Source organism: Pangasianodon hypophthalmus, chromosome 15, assembly GCF_027358585.1.
Source record: "Pangasianodon hypophthalmus isolate fPanHyp1 chromosome 15, fPanHyp1.pri, whole genome shotgun sequence".
Taxonomy (NCBI): Eukaryota; Metazoa; Chordata; class Actinopteri; order Siluriformes; family Pangasiidae; genus Pangasianodon; species Pangasianodon hypophthalmus.
Window position 1 is genome coordinate 2079072 of NC_069724.1, and position 21722 is coordinate 2100793.

General features: G+C 39.3%; 1 protein-coding gene across 1 annotated transcript in view; it reads left to right on the top strand.

The window, feature by feature from the left end:
* The first annotated feature begins 282 nt into the window (after positions 1-282).
* grk6 (G protein-coupled receptor kinase 6) overlaps positions 283-21722 on the top strand; it is a 36129-nt gene continuing 14689 nt past the window's right edge. The window contains exons 1-3 of the mRNA XM_034311242.2: positions 283-444; positions 8121-8216; positions 18203-18315. Of these exons, the coding sequence (XP_034167133.1) occupies positions 393-444; positions 8121-8216; positions 18203-18315 (261 nt within the window). The 5' untranslated portion in view covers positions 283-392. The remainder of the gene's footprint in view (positions 445-8120; positions 8217-18202; positions 18316-21722) is intronic.

A 21722-nucleotide genomic window follows, 5' to 3' on the forward strand; every position in this document is an offset into this window, starting at 1 on the left:
TCCCGACACAGCGCCTCCACCGTCTTCAGCCTGGAAATACTGGAAGGAAATATGAATCCAGATCTGTTTGACTAATAAACACTGAGAAATTTCAGAAGACGTGCAGGACGAGCTCGTAAACAAGTAAATAAACAAACAAACAAAAACTCATTTGTTTTTAAAGGAAGAGAAACAGAGCCAAAAAAAAGAAAAAAAGAAGAGAAAAGAAAGATAAGAAAAGAGCAGAGAGTCACTCAGGGTTAGATTGTTCCACCATGGGGAGGAGTCAGGGAGGACACACACACACACTCTCACACACACACACACACACACACACACACACGCTCAGTGCCAACCCGGCGACGAGGTTGGGCCTGCGGTGCCCTGCTGCAAGCCAGGAATAAAAAGACAGCATGGAGCTGGAGAACATCGTGGCCAACACCGTCCTGCTGAAGGCGAGAGAAGGTATGATGAGCTCTCCAGCCATTTCCACACTTTTACCACTCAAACACACGACAGGAGGAGGAGGAAACAGCTGCAAACACAGGGCTTGCAAACCTTTTTTCTTTCTTTTTTAAAAAAAATTCTTCTACGATAATTAACAAGAAGTGTCAGAATTGCATTTCGGGATCATTTCGGAAAAAAGAACAACACGCACACCAGCACTAACCTTGGAAAAAAAATGCACCAGGAAAGAAAGATAAAGCCTGGCTACGTCCGAGCTCCGCATACTCGCGCACTAAATAGTATGCGAACCCATTAGGATACGTACTCTTTATTTGTTGTTGTTGTTAGTGCGCTAGTATGTAGTATGTATGCGGTGTCGGTCGTGGCTGCTGTCAGTCACACTGCAGCGAGCTGTCACAGTAAAAGCTTACTAAATTGTCCATTAGACACAACCTAAGGCCTTTTTGAGCCTTTCTTATGATCTTGTAATATAGCTAACACATAATACATACATGTTAAAACACAAACACTCACACACTCACAGATATTTAGGCTGTTTAGAGAAAGCTATCATGGTATCATGGACGTGAAGACAGAATTCCGTCCATGATAGCTTTATCGGAAAAGCCTGAGTGTATGTGTGTGTGTGTGTGTGTTAATACAGACACCGTGTTTTTAAATAGATATTATGGTTGGCGGTACAAATATACGAGTCAGACCTGTCCTCATTACATTTTCCTTCTTCCTTTTTTTCCCCTCATTGTGTGAAATGTCAAATTAAACGTTTGGATTTACAAAATAACGGCGGTTGTTTTCTGTCTGTGCTGCTGTATGGTTATGTTACTAGCATGCTAACAGTTACTACTACTCTTTTATTTTTTTAACCTTTACGGTTTTACTCAGACCTCAAATAAGTCATGACATTTCGCTTTCAGATGTTTGTTTGTTTGTTTACTAGTGATAGTTGTGGCTGATTTAATCATTTAAGCTAATTGTGTCCCTTTAAACAGAAACCGCTAACAGAAGTCGAGGCTGTAATATTAGCTAGCAAAACATAATAATGCTAGATATAACAGGCACAAGCAGAAGTTCATTATCGCTTCCTGCTTTAGCCTTCAGAAAGTGTGTGTGTGTGAGTGTGAGAGAGAGTGTGTGTGTGTGTGTGTGTGTGTATCTTAGTGGGGACCACTACTGGGCTAGGAATATCTGACAGTTCTGAGGACATTTTGCTGGTCCCTACGAGGAAAACTGCTTTTTTATTTAATATATTTCTTTATTTTTTAAGAATAGCTTTTACTTTAAAACCTAAAAGAGCCAAATTTTCATTTTTGGTTACTGAGGGTTAGATTTAGGTTGTAGTGCAGCAAGCTGCATTAATAGTTATGTCCTCACAAAAAGGTCCTCACAAAGACATTAACACCTGAGTGTGTGTGTGTGTGTGTGTGTGTGTGTGTTCCCCCTTCATCTGCTTGCATCACATCCTCTTATTTAACCCCAGTTAGAGCAAGAACATGAGTAACATCCTAAACCGAATAGTTCAGGGGTTAGGTTTCGGTTAGGGTTTCATAACTAAAATTTGTGATGAACCAGCTACATAAAAAAAATTCCTTGCTTACAAAGGACCAACATTTTAATTTTTAACTATTAATGATTAGTTTGTGGCTATAAATAAGACTTTCCGATTTGAAGTGCTTTTGTTTTTTGCTCTGGTGTTTCACATCATCACTTTTGACTAACGCCATGACTAGCATTTTGAACTTGAAGCATAGAATAAATAGTCGTCTTGAAACCCTTTTTTTTGTGATCAGCTTTTTTCTTTTGAACAAATTGTGTTTTTGCGCCACTGTTCAGACCAGAGACGGGAAACGAGTGAATCTCTGAACTGTGAAAGCTTCTCTTTCTTGATGAGATACCTTCAGCTAAATAATTTACATAAATACATGTGATTGGCCACAATCACGTGCATTTATGTAAATTATTTAGCTGAAAGTAGCTCATCACTTTTGTGCAAAGTTCGATACTTTTGCATTGTGGGTAGGCGATGTGACAGAAGTATGATATCAGGAACTGAAAAGAATAAAAAAAAAATGTACAACTTTAAAGGTACTGTACAGAATTCTAACATCAGATCAGCTGCATCTGCTATCTTTTTTTTTTTTTTTTTTTTTTTTAAAGATACCTGCGTTATCTCAGAAAAGCCTATGTGACATAATTTATCATGATATTGATATTTTATCATCATATCCCCCTGCTCCAGCCGAAAACCAGTCCACAATCCACCAGCTGATGATCCCTGGCATCGGTGGTGCAATTTAAAAAAAAAAAAAAAAAATTGGATTTTTCCTCTAATCTCTCCCTAATTTGTTCTTTCAAATTTTAATCCACGATCACAAGACAGTTACCAAGGATAAAGGCTAACACGGGCTTTCTCTGAGACTTGTGAAGCCAGCCGACAGTATCTTTTCAAACTGTTGCTCATGCTGCATCACAGGGCTATGTAACACCCTCTGAGGAAAGAGCAGTCCGCCCTCTTCCACATACATGAGCTCACAGACTCTTACGATTGACTAATGTTGCTTTGATTGACAGGGGTATGCTCCTCCCACCCAAAAGGCACAGGTGATCATTTTTGCTCTCTTGGCTCCAGATGACTGTAGCATCTTCAGGATTCGAACTCGTGATCTCCGGACAACCGACAGGACGAACGCTTTTCTGTTGCTTTTTCTTCTTGATGTCTAGCCACTGGACCATTGTTGCTAATGCATGCCATATTGCGTTCCTTATAACCAGGGCTTGATTTGAGGAGGAAGAGGGATAGTCATCCTTCTGTTAAAAAACTTCAAAATTATCCGTGTTGTAAACTAACCAAATATCCAGAGTTAACAGAACTGTAAACATGAACATTCTAACCTTGGTGTTCATCGTAATGTTTAATCATGCTATATCATGTTATTGAGGGTATTACTTTTCTGTGCTGGTTGTTTTTCCTGTACGGTGAGATTTTTGATGTCTGACTGCGTCACAGGATTTAGTCTTTTCCTCTTGCAAAGCAATAAAATAAAATAAAATAATGAATGTATAAAATCCCTCCAAATTTTGTCCGACATTTGAACCCATCACCACCGACTTTTTTTTTTTTTTTTGGTGTGTGTTTGTAAATATTTTCACCACTGATAAATTATTTTTTAAATGATTTTCACATAGATATATACAACACCATGTGTTGTATGAGTACCAGAAGGAGTTCGTCTGGCCTTCTCTACCAGGTTTCTGAGTGCTCGTTGACAAGACACTGTCCAATATTAATCCAATTTCTTAGCATGTGTAAACATTCCCATGTTATTTGCATTACTGTCCATACTTTTCATAATGACACAAGCACATGTTTTGTTGCTGGTATCATTGGAGTATCTCTGATGCTGACCATATTTTTTGAATTGCAAACATCGCAATGCACGGCATGGCATGTTCTTCCGGCTGATTTTCTTAACACTTCATTTTGCATGTGGATATTTTTTATTTTCTTAGTAATCTCCTAATGCAGATTAGGGCTGTATGACATAGACAAAAGGTTACATTGTGAGATACTGGGAATCCTGGATTTAACCATGATTAGTGATCCATCATTAATTTGACCAAAAATATTTGTTTGTCGTATCATGTGAATCCAGTGATTCATCAGACACCCACAAAACACTCATCAGGAACATCTGAGATGCTCACAGCACATCATGAAAACATTTTGTGATTGGTTAGAGGGGATATTTGCATTTTGTATCCTTCTGTGAAGACCACTATTGCAATAACGATTTGAATAATAAAGGATTATGTGCAGTTTGCAGGATTATCCTCTTCCTCCCGTTTTCTTGTAACATATGTAACACTTTCCTGTAGCACTTCCCTGTTCCCACCATATCCGTTTTTAGTCACAAGGCTTTTCTTTTTAACCTGTCATTAACAAGTGTTTAACAACAACTGGACTAAAACAGGAAAGTAAACCCTTTGACTGAATGCATTCTAGCTCCATGGCTATATCGTAAATCGTTAAAAAAAATCGCACATGAAACAGCACACGCACCAAATAATAGGCTCGAATCTTAAAAACTGTGTACAACCTAGACTTATTTGTGCAATTCTCACCTAAAACTGGACGTTGCTATTCAGGAAGTAGCCTAAACTGGCTAAACTATTTTGATATACTATTTACTACAGTACTACTGTGTGGTTTGGGACAAAGCCCATGACCCCATTTTCCCCTCACATGCCTTGTTGACAAGCGTTTTTCCTAATGACAAGGCCACCGTGTCCTGCACCTGGACCAATCATTCTAAAAGTGAGGAAAGGGAACTGCCTGGAGATTGAACATCTCTTTATTTTTTTATTTATTTATTTATTTCCCTGAAGCAACCTCTATAAGCTTGCACAAAACGGATCCTGGGCTTCGATTCGTTGTAATGCTTAAGGTTTATGTCCAGTGGGAATTGTAGGTGGGTGGAGTCAATCCTGTGTAACTTTATCAACAATGGCATGGAGCGATGGTTGAACAGTTACACTGCTAAACTGTGGCTACATCTCAATACACACTTCCGTATTACTCAGTAATATTTAGTACAAGTGGGTCGGCTCCAACAGTAGTTCCGCTGTAACATAAATGACAGGTTTATATTAATACGCTCATTCTAATACGTCGTCCTTTCTATAGTAACAACTCATTCACGGGGACTTGTACAGTGGACGTGCCAAATAATCTAATGGTCTATGTTTATATAACATCTATGGAAAAAGTCTCTAGTGTCAGCGCTTTGTATCAGCCAGTAAGTTTTCCACCACAGTTGAGTCTTCAGGACTTTTCTTGTTTTTCAGTCACAAAAAAATAAAGAGAAGCTGGTGAGACAGCGAATGTTTACAGCTACTCTAACGTAAGCGATAATACGAAATAACTTGTTTCATGGACATTCCATAACAATAAGTGTAGTTATAAATGGTTGAAATGAGTGAAGTGTCTTTCATTAATAAATGGAAAAATGGTATAAAAACTAATAAATGAAAAGATTGGCAAATCTGTGGTATGAGATTATTTTTAAATTTCGGATTTGTACTAAAGTAAAACCGCTCAGTAGCTAGCGTTGTATTAACTAGTACTAATGTATTAACTACAGGAATTTAGTCCTTGTCTGTTAGTATTAGGAAATGTTATGATGTTTTTTTTTAATTGCTAAATATCAAGACCATTTTAGGCCTGTGGCTTTAAGTTCTCAATCAGTAAGAGTAAAAAATTTCATAATATTAATACTCATAATAACAAGTCGTGTAATATTTAACTAACCCTAACTCTTTAGTTATTAGCCCAACCTCAAATGTATAGCATAACTCCAAAAGAAACACAACATTTTGATGTCTATAACATCCTCTAGAACTGAAAAACGCTCTCGTTAAACCATATTTAGCTAGGTCACTATGCTACTGTAAAGTTTGTTTAGATTGTGTGACGGTGTAGTGTATCTTAAATGCTATTATCTGTTGCGTAGATCAGTCAAGCCCTTCAACACTCCATCATTCCGACTTCCTGTCTAACCATAAGGTTACACAGGGACATTAAAACTGCGTTGTTCTCAGTCAGATTTCTCTCGTCTTGCTTAAAAAGGATGTAAACACACTCAGTTTAGCTCATACAAAGATTTTATTTTTTCAACTCAACCTTTCGGTTGTAAAATCAATCATGGGTTGAGTTTCCCAAAAGTATCGCAACACAAAGATCATTGTTAAAAGCTGGAGGGAACATAACATTGAAGACTTTGATCTTAACTTAGGCTTTTACAAAGCCTTTGGGAAACAAGTTTGTCCAATACACTCTCATTGGTAGAGATCATCAGAGGTTAAACTGGAGAACAATTACGTTTCTGTAGTCAGGGCTGCGTGGTATTGAAAAGATTTTGGAACATCATTGTTTGGGCGTTCTTTGGTGTGGGTTGATGTAGAATGGGTTAAAAATAGTAACATAACGTCACATTAAATATGCACTTTAACTATTAAACACAGCTGCCCACTGTCCTGCTGTAGTACCACTAGTATTTAATATATACTTGGTACAGCTGCGAGGAACTGTATACACATATTGGTAGCTTGTTTGTAGCTTTGCTAGTAGCAACATGTGGCAACATTACTACCTCACGGCTCCAGGGTTCGATCCTGAGCTCAGATTATTGTCTGTGTGGCGTTTCCCATGTTCTCTCTGTGTCCATGTGGGCTTTCTCCCAAGTTCAGTTTCTAAATTGCCCCCAGGTGGGAACTAGGGATGATAAATTAAATGAAAAACCAATTTATCATCCCTAGTTCTGTTATTTTGTTATTTTTTTAATGACTGTATTTTCAATCACTATAGATCGTGATACTTCTATGATCTTGGATCATAGAAACACCTTTGAGAATCGTGATATAACGTTTTTGTCACATCGCCCAGCCGTAGTCTGAACACGCTGCCGTTCTAACAGTTCTCAGCGTTTTCACGTCCATATCACACGTACATGTTTAACTCCTGAAACCCAGTTCACATGAATCGTCCTTGTATAGCTGGCGTTAAGGAAAATGGCTGCAGGGTGTTTTCCTAGGACAAGTTTTCCTTCTCTAAACATTAGTGACATACACTCTGCCCTGTTGCATTCGTGTTCCTGGAAACACGTGAATTATTTATAAGCATTCAGTGCAGACAGTTGAATCACTTAGACGGCCTCGCTCAGACTGATGCGATGTTCCTCTGCAGCGTCCTAATAACGGCTAGCTACACTTAACACGCTAGTGAATTCAATTATAGCTAGAACTGAATTAGAGCTAGAATTATGATTTGATCTAAGGGGTTGAGTCTGGCAGAAAACGTGTACAAAGTCAGTGTCGATATTTGATGTTGTCATTAACACCAGAATCATGCCTCGGAAAATAACTGGAAAACATTCATAGTATGAGATTCACATTAGGGGTTGTGCTTACACTGAATTTATTTATTTATTTATTTAAAAATGATGGCACTAAATGCAGCGACAATCTGTGTGTTAAATCATTAAATAAAAAATATTTTTAATCGTGTTAAGGGGATTGGATTTAGGTTTCATTTGATTTCTTTTAAATCTCCTTGATATCATTTTTTAAAAATTAATTTATTAATGTATTCCTTTTTAGTTATTTAATGTTATTTTAATTTTTTATTTATTTCATTTTAATTTAATGTTCTTTAATTTAATTTTTTTTAAGTACACTGCTAAAAAAAATACAGTTTGCCATACCAGGAAGTAATGGTGCTATAAATATCAGCACTGTTATAACCGTTTCATAACATCAGGCCTATAATGATTTCAGATTTTCATATCAGGGATCACCATCACACCGTGACTGTGCTCACTGCGGACGTTTACATTTTTTTTTTAGTATTTATTTATTTTTTTTAATTCAGAGGCTGGTCGAACTTCTCCACTGCTGCTAATGATATCCCAGCGTGCTATACTATATCCTTTCTACTTACAGTAAAATACAGTAACTGGAAGTGCACATAGGCTGAAGTGTATTCATATGAGCCTCACCTCTGAATTCAAACCCCCCCACTGTAATTTCTTTGAAATGCGATTTCTATTTCTAATCTAATAATCTTTTACAGCCTATATAGTTCCTGTGTCTAATTTGATCTTTGCTCTTCTCCTTTGCAGGAGGGGGTGGAAACCGAAAAGGCAAGAGCAAGAAGTGGAAACAGATGCTTCAGTTTCCTCACATTAGCCTGTGCGAGGAGCTCCGCCAGACTATAGGTAAAAGTAGGCTTTTATAAACATCATAAACATCATAAACACAAAGATGATTCATGATTTGTAATAAATGTCTTGTTAGACATTTACACACTGTTTTTTCAGGCTGTGTAAACAGATAGACTGCGTTAAATGTTGAACACAGATGATTTGTGCACACGTTTGCTTCAGTAGGCTTTACTCCACCTTTGGACAGGAAGGCTCCGGTAACTCAAATGACGACTCTTTACAACTGTGGTGAGCAGAAAAGCGTCTCAGATTTCTAACTGTCCAGCTTTGGTGCCCAGTGTAGCCTCAGTTTCCTGTTCTTGGCTGACAAGAGTGCAACCTGATGCGGTCTTCTGCTGTAGTAGTCCGTCTGCCTCAAGGTTTTGTGTGTTGAGATGCTTTTCTGCTCAGCACGGTTGTAAAAAGTGATTACTACAGCCATCCTGTGAGCTCAAACCAGCCTCCCTATTCTTATTCACGGGTTGGAAAAAAAAACAAAGTAGTGATGATGCAGTTATCTAATCATCCAATCACATCACAGCAGCGCAATTCATAAAATCATGCAAATGCAGTGGAAGATTAGGAAAAAAAAAAAAAAAAAACATTGCCTGGTCCATCCATCTGCCTTATGGTTTTGGCATGCTGAGATGCTTTTCTGCACAGCATGGGTGTAAAGAGTGGTTACTCGTGTGGTTACCGTAGCCTTTCTGTCAGCCTGAGCCAGTCTCGCCATTCTACTCTGACCTCTCTCATCAACAAGGGGTTTCCGCTCGCAGAACTGGGTGTTTTTCCTCGTTCTGATGTTAGCTCTTGACCTGTTTCTGCATGATTTTGTGCATTGTGCTGACACATAATTGGCAGATTTGGATAATTAAGCAACTGCTGAGTGTATATAAGCAGATCCTATGTATATTATTATTTATTTCTATGTTTAAATGTCCTGTTATTTTATGCCATTTGGATCTTCTTGCAAGTGATTGCAGTATCTGCTTGTGTCATTTTGTCCTGACATGTGTCAGTTTTGTAATTCTAGGCAGCAACATAAAAAATAAAGCGCACACAGTGGTGCACATGCACCGTCTCGCTATCTCTCTGAGGTTACAGCTTCATTATGCTTGGTTTTGCAACCTTGCACTGCCTGACTCAGGAAGATGGAAACTTTTTGATGTCTTAAATGACTTTATTATGCTATGGAGACTAAAGATCTGCTTTTTCACTTGGGGAAATTAAAAACAAGCCAAACCTGCATGAGTTGTCTTGAAGATAATCACAAACTTTTGCGGTTTCCCAATTGATGGCGTGTGACAACGGCCACACAGCGATGTCACTCGGCACCTGAAAATCCCCTCCGTCTCTATTTCAGTGGCTTTTCTTTCATTCTGCCGTCCAAAGTAATCAGTAGAGATGGCACTGATATGATATCAAGTATCCGATCCAGCAGAAAATTCTGGATTAGATACTGTAAGGGGAAAAAGTATGAATCCAATCCTTCGTAAGAAGTGACAAAATAGTAAAAATAGCCACCAAAGTTACCATAACAACAGCTAGCTCACTTTCATCAGTGTTATACAGTTCTTTACTTTATTTTATTGTTTTTTTTTTTAATGTTATTATAAAAAGCTAGGGTTTTGTGTTTGCTCTGGTCTGTGCAGACATTGCGTTTTCACCACAAACATCTTTTCTTTTTTTGTATATTTATATAAAATGATTAGCATTAGGATTTTTAATTAGCATTTTTAAGATATTGACTACAGAAGACTTCTATAAGTCGCTCTGGATAAAGCTGTCTGCCAAATGCTATAAATGTTCTGTACCATAAACAGTTAAATCTAGTATTAATAGTTCATTATTTACGTACCATTGTTGTGGTCAGACAATGGCGTATTTTTGGAAAAATAAAAAACAGGTATTGAACTGATTTGGGAACTGATATTGAAGGTAAAGTAGCAGCCAAGCTACTGTATATTGAGCCATAAAAAAAAAAAAAAACACTCCGTACGCTGTGACAACTTGAGTCTGCTGTAGTTACATGGAGAGGAAACTGTGGCAAGGCCAGAAAGAGGAAGTTGTGCACGATGTTGTTCACTCTGCTGCTTGCAAGACAGCGAATGACGACTCCGCTCATCATCACAGATCTTCACATGTGGAAATGAAAGCGAACATTTTGCATTTGCTTTTGGTGGTGGGTTGGAATGGTTCCATGAATGGATCATGAAAGTGCAGCACAAAAAATAAAAACAGCTTGTTAAGGTCTAATAGGAGAAGCCATGAACCCCCTGTCGTACATCAAAAAAAAAAAAAGGGCAAACAATCTTCAGATAAGCTTGAATTGATTTGTGTCATATTCTGCAGTGTGTGATATGGAACAGCCATGTCGATCTAGAACACTGGCTCTCAGAGGTCGAGAGATCTTGATAAACGGAGATCTCTGAGCCAAGCCGAGCCACACAAGGAAGCTTGTGGAAGAGATCGGTTGCGTTTTCACAATCACACAATCACACAATCACTTCCTGGCCGTTAGTGTGTTTCTGTATGAATCATAGAACTCAGTGTCTACACAATGTGCAAGTGTTCTCTGCTCCACCAGAAAAACTGTGGTCTGGGCTTTGCTTTAAGATGTGAACTCATAGAAATAGGTCACACCAAGTGTGAGTGCAGGGTTGGGTGCTGAGTACAGTGATTGGGTGGACTTTATGTCATGTTATTTCCTCTTAAAGTAGATATTCAAAGACAGCTCTTTTGTCAAACGCTCAATAGGCTACGTTTTGTGTATAAGCGAGCAGTTTGGACTGAAAACCGTCACCTAAAGAGATAAGTAAAAATTGTGTAATCAAACTGGGTAATGTAGTCATGATGAGATGGCTTCATGCAGTTAGCCAATCATCCAATCATGTCGCAGCAGCGCAGTGCAAAAAATCATTCAGATAAAGTTGAAAATTAGAAAGAAAAAAAAACGTCACCTGGTCTTTTTCCAAACTTCAGCTGTCCAGTTTGGGTGATCCTGTGCGCACTGTAGCCTTAGATTCCTGTTCTTGGCTGACAGGAGCGGATCCCGATGTGGAATTCTGCCTCAAGTTTCGACTTGTTGAGATGCTCTTCTCCTCACCACGGTTGTAGTGGCTATTTGGCCAAAAGTTTGTGGACACCTGATCATCACACCCATATGAGGTTCTTCCCCAAACTGGTGCCATAAAGTTGGAAGCACACAATTGTATAGAACATCTCTGTATGCTGTAGCATTACAATTTCCCTTCACTGGAACTAAGAGGCTCAAACCTGTTCCAGCATGACAATGCCCCTGTGCACAAAGCGAGCTCCATGAAGACATGGTGTGTGAAGGTTGGAGTGGAAGAACTGGAGTGTCCTGCACAGAACCCTGACCTCAACCCCACTGAACACCTTTGGGATGAACTGGAACACCGACTGAACCCCAGACCTCCTCACCAACATCTGTACCTGACCTCACTAATGCTCCTGTAGCTGAATGAACACAAATCCCCACAGCCACGCTCCAAACTCTAGTGGAAAGCTTCCCAGAAGAGTGGAGGATATTATAACAGCAAAGGGGAATAAATCTGGAATGAGATGTCCAACAAGAACTTGGGAGTGATGGTCAGGTGTCCACAAACTTTTGCCTATGTAGTGTATATTTGTAGAAATAATGTGGCAAAGATGCTCAATGGACCAGGTTTGGATAGATTAGGGAGCATTGTTAGAATTGTTTTTCTTGTTTTGGGTGAGGTGTTTGCATCCATCACAAACAAAACACTCCATTTATTTTTATAACCAGTGATGATAACGCAGCATTCATTCAGTTTCAGCAGTCAGTCTAGTTTTTAGTGCCTAGTTTTTAAAGGATTATCTGTTTATTGTCTGGATCAGTAAAAGAATATTTTGGATGGATGGATGGATGGATACGTGGAATTCGGGATTTAATTTTGTCACTGTGGTGAAATTAAAGGGAATTCCTTTATACTGTGATATGTACTGATAGCATGAGAATTTTAACCCATGCTGTAATAAACATTTTTGCCATACAGTCTATGCCTATATAGCGGCCTTTACTTCAAAAATGATTAAACAATTACATGTAAACTGGACACTTATCCAGTATATGTCATGTAGAACTATATAAAGTAAAACACAAACAGTATCAGTAATTGTTACTGTGGTCAAAAATGGAGCAGTGTATTCCACAAGAAGAAGAGAATATGGCCTAAAGGGGGTTAAAAAGCCCCTATTAAAGATAAATCTCAATCATATGATTTCCTCTGAGTCGGATTCTAATTTGTCTCGATGGCAGTATAATCAGTAGATGGGGTTTAGATGTGTATCAGTCCACGGCGAGTCGCCCAGATGTCTGCTCACTCTCCAAATGTTGCTCCTTCACTGCAGAACAAAACTGTTTGTTTTTGTGTGTATTTAAAATTGAGTGTATTGATGTAGATGATGAAAGACCAAAAATTCATTTGGGTATGAAAGACTTTTCAGAGTTTGACTCATAGACTTGCCTTGTATCGGCTACACCCATGCAGCCGTTTATGCCAGTGTAAAACAAAGTATGTTGTCACAGGAAGCAGGAACTGAAAACCAAAAGTGCGTGTCACTTTAAGTAGAGTGTATTCTTCGTTGGTTTTGTTCAGCGTAGCATGATTAGTAGGAATTTTCAAGTTTATTTTTCAATTCCCTGTTACGTCTTATCCCACAGCGTTGGTGAATTCTCAGATCTGATTGGTCAGATGTTTTAAAATGTTATCATTACTATAGTAACAGCTCATTCACAGGGTCTTGTATCTAATAACTTATAATAAACAGATTTAAAAACATGTTGTTATTTAACAAAGAAAATCTTTGACATGGTGAAGCTTTCTGTTAGGAAGTGTGTATATTTACCATTTACTGTATTTAAGGAGTCTCCAGTGTCAGTGCTTTGTAACAGTTAGGAAGTTTACCGCTAAGGGGAAGTCTTCATGAAGGAGCAGTTTATGCTTTGTGGTTTCGCAGTAAAATGAAAAGCTGCATTTTTTTTGTCTTATTAACTTCAGGAGAGAGAGAAAAGAAGAGACGCTGACGAGGAAATGACTGTTTCTAGCTTCTGTGACATAAGCGAGAACAGGAACTTGTTTCGAGGATGTTTTACAACATTAAATGTAAATATAGACAGTTAAAAAGCATTCATTAATAAATTGTTTGTTCATTAGTAGTCTAATCGTTGGGAAATTGCTGAGGTATATGAGGAGTAAATCGTATCACACCACCACATCATGGATCATTTTCCTTTCCCAGCGCTCCTGGCCGTGTTTTATTTCTTACATATATTTACACTGCAAAAAACTGTCATCTTAGCAAGTGAAAATATCTTGAATATAGTTAAATTTATCTAGGATTTCTTATATTTGGTTTCATTGTAATCTTATATTTCCATTTAAGGTATTTCCACTTTTTTAGTTTGATTAATTACTGAGTAATTAATAGCTTTTACTGAAACATTCCTGAAGATGAATAAGTGTATAATAATGCAACATTCGACTTAACTCAGAATTGGAAAGCCTAAACTCAGAATTAAATCATTTTCAAGCCACAAAGTGGAAAAAAAACATGGACGCCACCATGAAGGCGTATGTTTTGCCAGCAGCAAGCTAAGATTATAGTGATCATGAGGGTTATGCTGTATTTGCTTTCTCAAAACAGTATGGTCAGTGTTATAAATTTTCCAGATCATGTGTCTACTGGAATGTGTAGATTGTGCTGAAGTACTATGAACTTATTTATTTTAATGAAGTGTTATTTTATTTACTGTTGACGATGTTGACAAGAAGCCATGCGCTGAACTCCACACTGAGTACGCCTTCCTGACTTTATGAGTCGGAATTCCAGGTTGAGGGGTCGTTTTCTTTTTTTATCCTAGTTAGAAGTCAGAAATTCAGAGCTCCAAGCTACAGTATAATGCGTCTTACCTTGGAAGTGGGAAGCTGTTGCTTGGAATTATGTCAATTTCTTTCTCATTTCAGCTCAGAGTTAAGGAGATCAGCCTGCGTTTCCGAGTAGGAATTCCGAGTTGAGCGAGCATTTTCTTTTTTTTTTCCTGGGTGGAGATCAGGAATTATAAGTTATGACTTCAACGTCGAATGCAGCATAAGTTCATGGGTTAAAACCATACGGCTATTTAGAGTAGAACCAGGCCCACTGGCCACTTTAGTAAAATAAACCAGCTGCCTTGGGGATAGTTTATATTCCCCTCAAATGCCTCTGCTTTTAAATTCCTCTCTCATGTTATTTTCATCATAAAGCTCTAAGATAGTGCTTCTCTTATTATTTTTCCTGTAACATGAATGTCATATGGATATCTTCACAATTGGCACTTTGTTACTGGCAGGTAGGAGTGGAGACTCTGGAGTCTTGGCGCTTTGACAGCGCCACTACATCAAACTTTTCCTTCTGGATAAGAGTGTCCGTAATTAGCCCAACTAGGGCACGCAGTTAACCTCTAGCGGGGCTTATATTGCGCCCGAAGGGAGCAGAGCTGCAATGTGATGCCTTTTTTTTTCACTGTGAGCATCAAAACAAGCTATAAATATAATTCCATAGTAGTTTTGTTTGATGGTTCTGAATAAAAGTGTTATTTTTTTCATTAAAGGCTTGATTGTTCAGGAAAACAGAGTCTGCTTTATATTCTAGGATTCAGAATGGATAAGTGATTTTGAGCTCCTTTGAATATTTTGCCTGTATAAAGTGTTCTTCCTGTGCTACAGTGTGTGGCATAACACTAGGAAATTCCTGATAAGTTTTGTGTAATAAATGGACCTGGTCAGCAATTTTGCCCATTAATGGGTTTTCCTTTGTCCTGTTTACGCTGGCTGACACATTTCCTCCTTCTACTCCTTTGGCACTGTTGTAAATTAAGATTAACATTCAGCACAGTGGAAAAGTCTAAGAAACCCTCCTTACATTTTTATATAAATGTTCTCTTGCCATATTTAATGCCTCCTACATTAGTATGAGTTAGATTTCTGGGAACTGTATCGAGTTCCCCAAAAAAATCTTTTGGCTGATTTCCTCAGAGCACGGCTTCTCAAACTTTTAACAGGGAAGAACCATGTTTTTTTGTTTTTTTTTAAATTGTATTTTAATATATACAAGCTCAAACAAAGCGAACATGCACAAGTATCAAAGACACAAGAGGCACAGATCACATTCAGGTAGAAACAGAAGCAGTGTCGTATCATATCATAACATCTTGGGTGGAATCTGATTATATACAGGGGAAACCCATCAGTAGCTTCAACAACAAAGCCAATAACTTCACCTGACAACACAAGATGTTGCCAGTTTCATGAACTATCTCAGCCCAATACATTTGAAGTTGAGGGCAAGACTAGAAACAGTGGGCGAGACTGTCTGTGGGCAAGTCTGTGAGTCAGGAAGTCTGTCTGTGAGTCAGGAATTTGGCCTGTGAATCAGGAAGTCTGTCTGTGAGTCAGGAATTTGGCCTGTGAGTCAGGAAGTCTGTCTGTGAGTCAGGAAGTCTGTCTGTGAGTCAGGAAATCTGTCTGTGAGTCAGGAAGTCTGTCTGTGAGTCAGGAAGTCTGTCTGTGAGTCAGGAAGTCTGTCTGTGAGTCAGGAATTTGGCTTGTGAGTCAGGAATTTGGCCTGTGAGTCAGGAAGTCAGTCTATGAGTCAGGAAGTCAGTCTATGAGTCAGGAAGTCTGTCTGTGAGTCAGGAATTTGGCCTGTGACTCAGGAAGTCAGTCTGTGAGTCAGGAAGTCAGTCTGTGAGTCAGGAAGTCAGTCTGTGAGTCAGGAAGTCAGTTACTAAAAACTGTCTCATACATAAATGACCCCCTCAGTACAGGTTTATTTTACAAACAAATGATTCCAAAAATCTTTTTGAATATTTTATATTTTACAATATTTTGCTAATTTATTGGAGCCAGAGAACCCATTTTTAATAAAACTGTCATTAGATTCCAGTTAACATTATTAATAATAGCGTTAATAGTGGAGGGCTGTGATTAATGCCACCGTAACAAAAGCAGAAATTCACAGACCCCGGAGCCCACCTCTGAGAACCGCAGCCTTAGAAAACAGCACGTCACTGTACCTAAGAGCATGTAAAGCTTTACATGCAAAAAGCAAATTATTTCATTTTTATATTTTTGTTGTAGTTGTTTCTTTTTATTGCTGAATATAGTCATTACTTAAGAACTTTTTTTAAGCATAATTTCAGCCCTTTTGCAAGAACACTGCTGCTATTTTGATTAGCAAATCAGGAAACTTTCAGCTTCCACATTTAGCGACAAAAAAAAAGCAGAAAAGCATGTGCCAATATGAAATTTTTCATGTCACAAGAACTGCCTAATCTTTCTTCATGGGTTATGATTAGAGACGGCACTGATCCGATACCCAGCATCTGTCTCGGGCTGATACCAAAAAAAAAACAAAAAACCGTTGGATCGGTTCTCAGAAGAAAAAAAAAAAGAATGAATTGGATCTGATCCTGTACCAAATGGAAAAGATTGGAATTGGATATGGAAAAGATTATTTTTTTGTTTGGTAAAGAGTCTTGATTGTATTTTTTTGTTAGGATTGATTTTTCTTTAATATATATTTATACTTACATTTGTAATGCAAGTGATTTTTTAAAGCAAGTTTTTTATTCATTCATTCTTTCATTTCCACACAGCCACTACTGTCCTGTTGTTCTTAAGAACCATCACATCTCTACCAGGCACAAACACGACTAACTGCTGACCTTTTAGCGTCTGATATGAACAGATTAAATTTCCGCTCGTCGAGCCGTAATAGGCCCTCGGCTTCCACGCAAGGGCCCAAGGGCCTTCAGTCAATGTGGCTGTTGTATACAGCGACTGTTAATGAGCCTCCAATTTGTCTTCATGACATTGAGTCCTTTTTTTCCTCGCTGCAGATTTGATTTTATCATCTCACAGGCAGACGGAGAGACAGAGCAAGTCAGGACACCCTTTAAATGTAATTATTAACGTTTAAACTGTTTAAACGGTATTTTTTAATTAGTAATATTTTGGAGAAATCATCACGATTCAGATTTACTCATCGAATAAGTACTTAGGCACGGTGTAGATTCTTTCTTTCAATAAGTGGATCTAATTTTCAGCAGATTCCCACAAAAGAAACACTCCTAAATAGGAAAACTTGCGCTGAAGAAAACAAACGCCTTGCGTCCTGATGTCTGACGCGAGCCATGTGCATGAGCCGTAAAGTGGCGGCGGGAAAAAAAAACCTCGCACCTGTAGATGTTCTAGCTGAGCAGGAAGGGCTCAAGAGCTTTCGACATATTTATGCAGCGCTGCTATCAATACCAGCCTCCCACACACGGCCGCTTGAGCTGATGTAGGCCCACACACATTCCCATTTGCCTCTGTAAAACCCTGGAACCTTTCACCGTCCACCTGAGCAGCGCATGCAAATCCGCCTCCAGCGCCCGATCCGCTGCGTGCCGCTCTTACCGCACGGACCGCCAGCGTAGCTCCGAGCGCGGTGTCAAAGTGTGTACTCGCGAGTGCCCCGGTGATACCGGCTGCAAACATTTTTTAAAACTTTGAGACGCAGGTGCTAGTATTCAGGGCCATACATGTGCTCCATTTTACGCTAACTTTCGTAAGCACGGAGCGAGCCGTCAAGCTTGGAGACGGCCTGCGGTAGGATGCTGACGTCGACGTTGATGATGCTGCTGCTCACATCCTTTTTTTTTTTTTTTCTTTGGAGTCGTGTAATGGTTGTGTCCCTGAGGTTTCTTTTACAGGCAGAGAGAAGAGGAAGAGAGGAGAGTGCTATTGATTTTTATTGTGTTCATCGACTGGCTGCAATGATATTTACTCATTTGCTTTGCGCATCTATATACTATATACACCACCATAATGTGTGTGTGTGTGTGTGTATGTGTGTGTATGTGTGTGTGCTATAAAGCCTCCTCCTTTTTTACATACTTACTCACCGTTTCCCATCATGTGTCCCTTCCACAGAAAAAGACTACAACAGCCTGTGTGAGAGGCAGCCAATCGGGCGCATGCTCTTCCGCCAGTTCTGCGACACCAGACCGGAGCTGAGGCGCTGCGTCAAGTTTCTGGATGCTGTGGTAAGACCGTGACCGCTGGTTTAGATTGCGGAATGGGAAAAAACCTTTTTTTTTTGTTTGTTTTTTTTGTTTTGTTGGTCAGTGTTCCCATGAAGACTTAATAGTCCAGATGAAAAGAATCGACGGTCTTAAACAAATCTTCATCTTTCCTTGCCTCATTACAAAACTTTCCATAAACAGGAACAGGCATCCATGAAAGTCCCGTGGTTACCATGGTGATAGTGTAACATTATACACATACAAAGCACAAAGCTAACTGCAGGAAAATTGTTTCAACCGTAAACAGTGAAGCTCTGCTATCATGTATCATGTTGCAAAACAAGTCAGGACTGCTCGTCGTCTCGGATCAACTTTCATACTTTCATCACTTAGCATTATTAGTGGGTAGACAGCTAGATAACTTGTATTAGCATCATTATGTATTAGCAGTCTATGTATCATTGTGTTATAATTTTTTAAATCTTTTTAGATAGATAGACTTTGTTCTGTGTCCTTGTTGGTAAAAAAAAAAAAAAAAATGAACGTGACGAAACATTCCATCGTGTCTGGCCCAATTTTCTGAGTAGACGCTTTCGTGGAACAGCTGTTTTAAAAGATGCATTGGTTTCACATGTCATGTTAGCTGTCACCTTCTCTGATTCTCTGGTTGCTGTCATGGTGAGAGGAGAGAACTTGCAGTGGAAATTGACAATGACTGAATCGTGAGAAAAGCTATAGTAAAGCTATAAAAACTAAAAACAGAAAGGAGCTAGTGTAGGAGGTCTCGGAATTGCTGTTCGATACTTATAAGTGGTAGATTGATCAACGATTTTCCGACTAAAAATCTCTAGGGTCACTTGTAACTCAGCTGGTGGACATTTTCCAGAAAAAAAGAATATTTTAGATTAGATTAGATTAGATTAGATTCAACTTTATTGTTATTGTGCAGAGTAGATATAGATATAGATATATATATATAGATATAGATATATACCAGATACAGAGCCAATGAAATGCAGTTAGCAACTAACCAGAACTGCAAATAGCAATATGTCATATATATATATATATATATATATATATATATACACACACATACACACACACACACATGCGCAAGGTGTGAGGTACAGAAAGTAGAGACCAGCTCAGTGCGAATGACAAGGTGTACAAATACAGAAGTTGCATTGTACAGAGAAATGAGGTGTATGTATCTGGTGACCATTAGGTTTTTTAACATGGGTCAGAATAGGGGTGTACACTTCAGCACCTGAGATCAGAATTCAGAAGGCTGACAGCAGATGGAAAGAAGCTGTTCCTGAGTCTGCTAGTGCGACAGCGAAGACTCCTGTAGCGTCTTCCAGATGGTAGAGGAGTAAACAGACCATGGTTGGGGTGAGAGGTGTCTTTGATTATACTTCTCACCCTCCGTAAGCAGCGTTTGTGAAGATCATCTTTGACAAAAGGTAGCTGGACACCTGTGATGTATTGGGCAGTTTTCAGCACCCGCTGGAGGACCTTCTGATATCAGACAGTGCAGTTGCTGCACCACACTGTGAGGCAGTTTGTTAAGATGCTTTCAATAGTGCAACGGTAAAATTTCAGTAGGATCTGGGGCGATAAGTGAGCTTTCCTTAGTCTCCTAAGGAAGTAAAGGCGCTCAGTGTGGATATGTGGAGTGTCAAGATCCTCAGAGATATGTCAAGTCAAGTCAAGTGGAGTTTATTGTCATTTCAACCATATACAGCCAGTTAGTACATAGTGAAACGAAACAACGTTTCTCCAGGACCAAGGTGCTACATAAGACAAACACAGAACAACACAGAACTACAAGGGACTACATAAATTTATACATAAAATGCACAAGTGCAGACAGCACAAGACAGTACAGTGACCACTGGGATAGACAAGCTCCGACCAGTGAATCCAGTGAGAATAGTGCAAAAAGTACAAGAGTACAAAAGAGTAAGCAGCTGAAATAGTGTAAACATAAGAAGTAGCAGCCTATGTACAGTATAATAAATATTGTAGCAGCATAATGTAATGTGCAAAAAAATATGGACACCCAGGAACATGATGCTGGTCCCACGCTCCACCTCGACCCCATCGATCTGGATGGGGGTGGGTGTGTGTGTGAGTGTGTGTGTGTCTGTGTGTGTGTGTGTGTGTGTGTGTGTGTGTATATGGCCCCTTCTTGTCTTCTGGTGGTTCACAATAAGTTCTTTGGTCTTCTGGGTGTTGAGTGCAAGATTGTTGTTGGCACACCACGCTGCCAGGTGCTGAACCCCTGGAGGCCGTCTCATCGTCGCCACTGATCAGGTCTACCACCGTGGTGTCATCTGCAAACTTGATTATGGAGTCAGAGCCATGCACAGGTGTGCAATCATGAGTGAAGAGGGAGTAGAGGATTGGGCTCAGCACACAGCCCTGTGGAAACGTACTTGACTTGACTGTAGCCTAACCTATGTAAGGAATAACACACTTCGGGCCATGCTGTTATAGGAAAATAATCCACGCTGGGGTGGTGTGATGGGACCCCACAGTGTGAAGCAGATTTACCGTGACCACCTCAGTGTGGATCCTAAACGTCACCACATCAACGATTATACTTTTCTCTTCGTAAAACTACACCAAGTTTTCTTTTATTTTTTATTATTAGTCTTAGATTAGGTGGAGCGTCCGCCGTACACGTCCCTGTGAATGAGCTGATGTGGGGAAGTTTTCCGTTAGGAGACGTTTATGTACCGTTTACGGAAGGAGTCTCCAGCGTCGGTGCTTTTTAACGGTCAGTTTGCTTTAATGTAAGCAATAACAGGAACTCACTTGCCTCACAGATGTTCCATAAAAAATGTAACTATAAACAGTTAAAAATCATGAAGTAATCATTCATTAATAAATTAAAAAATAGTTAGCAAATCGCTGTAGTATAAATCGTAGTATAAGACCATAAGAGAAACAGTATCAGGCTTTGTGTTAGGTTGTATCACACCACCCTGGTGTGAATTATTTTCGTATAACAGCACAGCCCGAAGTGTGTTGTTGTCACACTGCCCAGCCCCAAGCAAGAGCTGAAGCTCGTCTGAATCTTCTGAGCTACATCTGTATGTAAATATCATTTTTTGCCTGCTAGCTTCCACCCACACACAAACCACTATTCGCTATTCATTGCTTCCCAGAGTAGCTGCCAGCTTGTGATAAGAAACTGTATTAGCTGTGATGGTAAACATGAAACGTGTCTTCACATCGAGGTGCTTTCCAAATGTAAACGAACTGACCCACTAACCAAAGGCATGCGTGTGTTAGTCCAGCAGTGAAGCTCTTCAGTGTGATCTTCATCCTGATTGAGTTTATCTAATCAGAGCTTGAATCAGAGACTGCGCTCCGGATGTCCTGCAGATTTGGTTGAGCTCGAGCAAGGTACAAATCTT